The 5,998-nt window shown below is 59.0% G+C and overlaps 1 protein-coding gene across 1 annotated transcript; it reads left to right on the top strand.

Moving 5' to 3' along the window:
- Positions 1–301: 301 nt before the first annotated feature.
- On the top strand, positions 302–2,120 carry LOC123135140 (cytochrome P450 89A2). Its single transcript, XM_044554238.1, has 2 exons — positions 302–1,349; positions 1,435–2,120. The coding sequence occupies exons 1-2, from the start codon at positions 303–305 to the stop codon at positions 1,924–1,926; spliced, it is 1,539 nt and encodes a 512-aa protein (XP_044410173.1). The 5' UTR covers position 302; the 3' UTR covers positions 1,927–2,120.
- Positions 2,121–5,998: the final 3,878 nt, after the last annotated feature.

Here is a 5,998-nt window from a genome sequence, read left to right as displayed (position 1 = left end):
CCGGACCGAAGATTTCTCAGGCCTGATTCTTGAGCTCGGACCGACCAAGTATTTTACCGGGCCAGGACCGTTCGGTCCGGTCCTTCGCGGGCCGCGAGCCGGGCCAAAAGCCCGCTCGCCACGTCCAGCCTGAGCTGTACCCATGGCAAGAGCTATCAGCGTGATTGTCGTGGCCATATTTAACTAATTTTAAACTGCCCTACCAGTCTCAGAGGACGTACACGTATGTGTTGCTGCCGATCGACACTACTCTATAAAAAGGAACGAAGAAGCGAAGGTAGCTTAGGCATCTTGAGGCGGCTATGGAGGAGTGGGTGTACTACTCCCTCTCCATCACCTTGTGCCTCACCCTGTCCCTTGTGTTCTCATCCCTGCGCAAATGCAAGGCGGCGGGCTCTTCGTTCCTCCCGCCTGGGCCGACCTCGCTCACAGCTTTTGGCCCGCTGCTGTTGCTCGCCTGGACAAGCGTGAACATCGAGTCGGTAGTCCGCGTGGCACGCTCATGGTACGGCCCCGTCTTCACGCTCTACCTCCTCCCATCCTTCCCCGTCGTGTTCGTCGCCGACAGGGCCGTGGCGCACCGCGTCCTCGTGCAGCTCGGCTCCGCCTTCGCCAACCGGCCTCCGGCCAACCTGGCCACCCGCATCTTCTCTAGTGATCAGCACAACATCACGTCTGCAGCGTACGGCCCGTTGTGGCGCGCGCTCCGGCAAAACCTCACCGGCCGGGCGCTCCACCCGTCGAGCATCCCGCGGTACGCCGCCGCCCGGGGCCGCGCCGCCTCGGGCATCGTCGACGGCATCGCACGACAGATGCGAAGCGGCAAAGGGGTCGTCGTCATCGAGGGGCTCCTGCACGACGCTGTCTTCCACGTGATTGCCTGCATGTGCTTCGGCCAGGGGCTCGACGATGCCTCCATCGCGGCACTCACGTCGCTGCAGAGGCAGTTTCTCAAGGAGGTGGTGGGGTTCCAGGTGTTCGGGTCAAGCCCCAAGGTGAGCAGGCTCCTCTTCTGGCGACGGTACCAGAGGATGCTGTCCATGCGCCGGCGGCAGGAGGAGGTGTTCATCCCGCTGATACGAGCGTGCCGTGCGCGGCGCAACGCCTCCGGCAAGAGCTTTGAAATGGATTGCTACGTCGACTCGCTCATCAGCCTCCGCATCCCGGAGCAAGATGGCAGCAGCAGGCACCTGACGGACGGCGAGATCGTCGCCTTGTGCACCGAACTCTTGTCCGGGCCCGTCGACTCTACGGTAAACATGTTGCAGTGGGCCATGGCGAACCTCGTCACACGGCCGGACATCCAGGCGAAGCTCCGGGCCGAAATAAACAGCGTCGCCGACGGCCAGGTCTAGCTCGGGCAAATTTTGTGCGAATTCAAAGAACACATTTGATTTTTTTTTATTTTTTCTTAAAGAACATAAACTTTTACAGGTCCGGGAGGAGGAGCACCTGCCGTACCTCCGGGCGGTGGTCCTGGAATCGCTGAGGCGGCACCCACCGGCACGCTTCATCCTGCCACACGCGGCTGCCGGTGAGAACGGCACGGTGCTAGACGGCTTCACCGTGCCCAAAGAGGTGTCAGTGAACTTCACGCTGGGCGACATGGCCATGGACAAAAAGGTGTGGCCGGACCCCACACAGTTCCGGCCGGAGCGGTTCCTGCCCGGCGGCGAGGGGGAGAACCTGGACCTCACGGGGAGCAAGGAGATCAAAATGATGCCGTTCGGCGCCAGCCGCCGGATGTGCCCTGGCATCGATGTTTCGCTACTGCACGTCAACCTCCTTGTGGCCACCATGGTGAGGGCGTTCCAGTGGAGCGAGGTGCCCGGCGAGCCGGTGGACTTCACTGAGACGCTGGAGCTCACCATAGTCATGAAGCGCCCACTCCGTGCCAAGGTCGTGCCATGCCATGCTACTAGCTAGCAGCAGCTCTCAATCGCCGTCCATCATGCATTGTCCCGTCGGAGTAACTACATAAAATATACATATGCTGCCAGCTAGGCAGCTTGATCTATTAGCTCTCGATCTAGAGTTTAATAACTTCAAGACATAAATATTTGTATCCAAATAAAATGTTATGTGTACCACTATATTTGTTTGGGCCGTCCCTATGTTTCCGAAGGCCCTAGGGCAAACTCAGCGACATAGGCCCCCAGGTCCTATGACTATATGTGTGTGCGCGCCTCACGGGGAGCAAGGAGATAAAAATGATGACATTCGATTCCCATCGGCACCACCACAGGCGTCGCCGCTGGGACGCTGCGCCGCCGTGGGCCAAAGTAGGGGCCGCACCTCCGTGAATTTGGGCGCCCGTGCCACCCATGGATCCGGGGGAGAGGGGAGAGGCCCTCCGCCACCGCGTCGCACGCACGGGCTTAGCCCTGCGCCGACCACCTGCGGCAGCAGAGGGGAGGACGGGAACGGGAGGAGTCACTGGCGGCGGCGGCGGCTAGACCCCCCCGAGTCGCCCGCGAGGGGGCCGACGCGAGAGGCGCGCTAGTCGTTCACTCGATAATAATACCTCTACTGGATCGCTAACACTTATTCTTAAATGATTAATATACAATTACCAATTTTAGTTTTCACCGTATACATTAGCTGTCATGTGTGGCCGGTCCGAGCGTGGCGGTAGCGCGGCGAAGAAGGACTTGTGGCGGCAACCGAAGTTATTGGTCGAGATACCGTGGAAGGGGCCGCGGGGGAAGAAGTACGGGAGGAGGAGCTTGTGGGCGTCGACGATCCCACCCACGGCTGCAGACGTGCCGAGACTTGGCCGGCAGGCGGAGAACGTCGAGGAGCACGTCGTACGGGAAGCCTATGTTGTTGCCGTCGATGCTGCCGTGGGTCCGGCCCATCTGGGTCTGGCCGGCCGTCGAGGAGGCACCTAGCAGATCGATCAACTCGATCGGATCGAGAAGGCGCCGATGGAGAGCAACGAAGAGGATAGGTGGCGATCGATGGAGGCGAGTTGTATATAACAAATAAATAGTTTTGCCAGATCGTGTCCGTTGGTAGTTGAGCCTAAGGTCGAATTGTGGTGTGCGTGGTCCAAAATCTCTGCACGTGCTACGTCTCTTGGAAGATATTCAAGTTGAACCGATCCTTCCCGACTCATATACGGTGCTGGCAAGGCGTAAAAGAAGAGAAGAGAAGCCTTCATCGCAATAGAGAAGACAAGACAAGACACGCCTAACCCAAACCCTAGCTAGCAAAACCTCGTCCGGCCGGCAATCCATCCATGAGTCGACCAGTCCGGGTTCTTGGCGGGGAGAAGCATCTTCGAAAATTTCGTGTACGCCGCCAAGGTGATCCAGTGCTGCCATAGGTGTAGCGCCCCCGCTCTTGTCTTCAAGCTCGACTTTGCCAAGGCATTCGACTCGGTCGACTGGGGGGCGCTCCGGAAAATTCTCGTGGTGCGCGGCTTCCCCGACAGATGGTGTGCCTTGATGGACTTGATCTTTAAGTCCTCCTGGTCGGCAGTTCTCCTCAACGGTGTACCTGGGAAGTGGTTTACGGTGCGCCGCGGGCTGCGCCAGGGGGACCCGAGCTCGCCCTACCTCTTCCTCATCGTCGCCGACGTCCTCCAGCAGATGATCCGGCAAGACGACGAGCTTCGCCACCTGCTCGTGGAGCCCCCCCCCCCTTGGTGCTTCAGTACGCCGACGACACACTGGTCATCCTCAGGGCGGAGAGCGGTGCGGCTGCCCGCCTTCGCCGCATCCTCGACGACTTCACGGCGGCGACGGGGCTGGACATAAACTTCTCGAAGAGCACACTTGACCCCATGCACGTGTCTGCCGAGGTTTTGGAGGAGACCGTTGGCGCTCTTGGTTGCGCCGTCCAGGGGTTCCCGCATGCCTATCTCTGACTCCCGTTGTCGTGGGAAAAGCTCACCTTCGCCGACTTCCTCCCCATGCTTGCGAAGGTGGACAAGTACCTGTCGGGCTGGCGGGCTCGGCTCCTCTCCCCTGTCGGGCGGATGGTCCTGCTCAGCGTGGTGCTGGACGCCCTTCTGACGTACGCGATGGTGGCCATGCTCCTCCCACCGGCGGTGCTCAAAAAGTTAGACTCGCTTCGCCGCCCTTCCTCTGGAATGCAGCAGACCGTGCCACCGGCGCGCAATGCCTCGTGGCCTGGGAGCGGGTCTGCAGATCCAAGGAGGAGGAGGGGCTTGGCGTGCGGGACCTCGCGACGCAAAACCGGTGCTTGTTGATCAAAATGCTGCACCGTCTCCGGGAGGCTCCCATGTCCTCGCGGTGGGCAACGTGGGTGTGGGCGGAGCTAGGCGGGCACTCCCTGCTCTCTGCTTCGGGCTCCCGGTCGGCCGGAGAGCACGCCAAGTCGCTGTCCAAGATGATGCCGCTCTATCGAAATCTGACGACGGTGGCGGTCCGTGACGGGCGGCGGACGTCCTTCTGGTTTGATCACTGGCTGTCGTGCGGGGCGGTCTCGGCGGCCTTCCCTGCCCTTCTGTCGCACGCTATGGACACGGAGGTCTCTGTGTGGCAGGTGCGTGCCCACGGCCTCGACCGGGTGCTCGTTCCCAGGCTCACCACCGCCGGGGCCGCCGAGCGGGGTGCGCTTCTCGCATTGATCGCTGAGGTTCGGGCGTCCCCTGGCAACGACGAACGCTGCCCCGTGCTGTGCCGGAGCGCGCGGGGGGGGGGGGCATCTCAACGGCTGCCGTCTACGCCCTGGAACGCTTCGGCGGCACGCGGGCCTCCGTCGCCGATTTCATCTGGGGATGCTCTGCGCCGTCCCGTGTCCGGTTCTTCGGGTGGCTCCTCGTGCTACGGAGGACTCACACGAGAGATGTCCTGCTTCGGAAGACTATTGTGATGGTTGAGGAAGCTACGTGCCCCATCTGTGCACGTGTGCTCGAGACGGCTGACCACCTGATCTTCGATTGTCCCCTTGCCCGCTCATTCTGGCTGGCCGTGGGCGTTGAGGTGGTCGGGAAGGGTTACCATGTTGGAGCGCTTCAGGCCCTGGACGTGCGGGGCGTGGCCGGTGGTGCTGCCAACGCCTCCTTCACCCTCCTGTGCTGTTGGCAACTGTGGAAACATAGAAATATCGTGGTGTTCCAGGGCGCCCGGCCTTCCCTGGCCCATTTGCTCGGGTGCTGCCAGGAAGACTCGGTCCTTTGGAAAGGCCGTTTGAAAGTGGCCGACCGGCCGTGCGTAGATAGGTGGCTGCGCGCGTTCTCTCAGGCGAGTTAGCCTTTGGGGCTCGGTTTTGGCGCATGTGCCACCCCCCCCCCCCCCTCTCTATCTCTCTCCCCCTCCCTCACATGTGTAAAACCCGTCCCCTTCCCAGGGGTGTGATGCAATAGAAAAAGGAAAAGATTCAGGTGGAGGGCAAAAAAAAAAAAAATCCATCCATGATCCATGGCGCTGCGCAAGCTGGCCGCCAAGTTGCGGATCCCCACCTCTGCTGCTGCCCGGCTCCCGTTGGCCCCCGACCCAGCTACTTTTCGGCTCCCACCGGACCCTAGCGTTTCGCGGGTGTCCATTAATCGGTCCCAGGTATACGTATGCCGGCCCCTTCTCCTTGCCTGCTTTGACATTGTTGCATTGTCTGAAAAACTTTTCTCGTTTTGCCTTTGCACGAGGCTGCTAGTCAGAATTTTGTAAACTACCTATATCAGCAGTACTTTTCCATATTTGAATGAGAGGCAAATAGGTTTTGATTTATTATTAGTGTTATCAATTCGATGGTTGACAACTTTATTTTGGGATGATAGTAAAATCCTATGTCTTGTATATATAGTGTATGTTTTGTAAGATCTGATGTTAGAGCACTAGCAGTACTTTTCCATATTTGAATGAGAGGCAAATAGGTTTTGATTTATTATTAGTGTTATCAATTCGATGGTTGACAACTTGATTTTGGGATGATAGTAAATTCCTATGTCTTGTATATATAGTGTATGTTTTGTAAGATCTGATGTTAGAGCACTAACAGTCAAAGGTCTGACATTACTTGGAGTACCAAC

Source organism: Triticum aestivum, chromosome 6B, assembly GCF_018294505.1.
Source record: "Triticum aestivum cultivar Chinese Spring chromosome 6B, IWGSC CS RefSeq v2.1, whole genome shotgun sequence".
NCBI classification, from domain to species: Eukaryota; Viridiplantae; Streptophyta; class Magnoliopsida; order Poales; family Poaceae; genus Triticum; species Triticum aestivum.
This window is presented reverse-complemented; position numbering and strand designations above follow the sequence as displayed.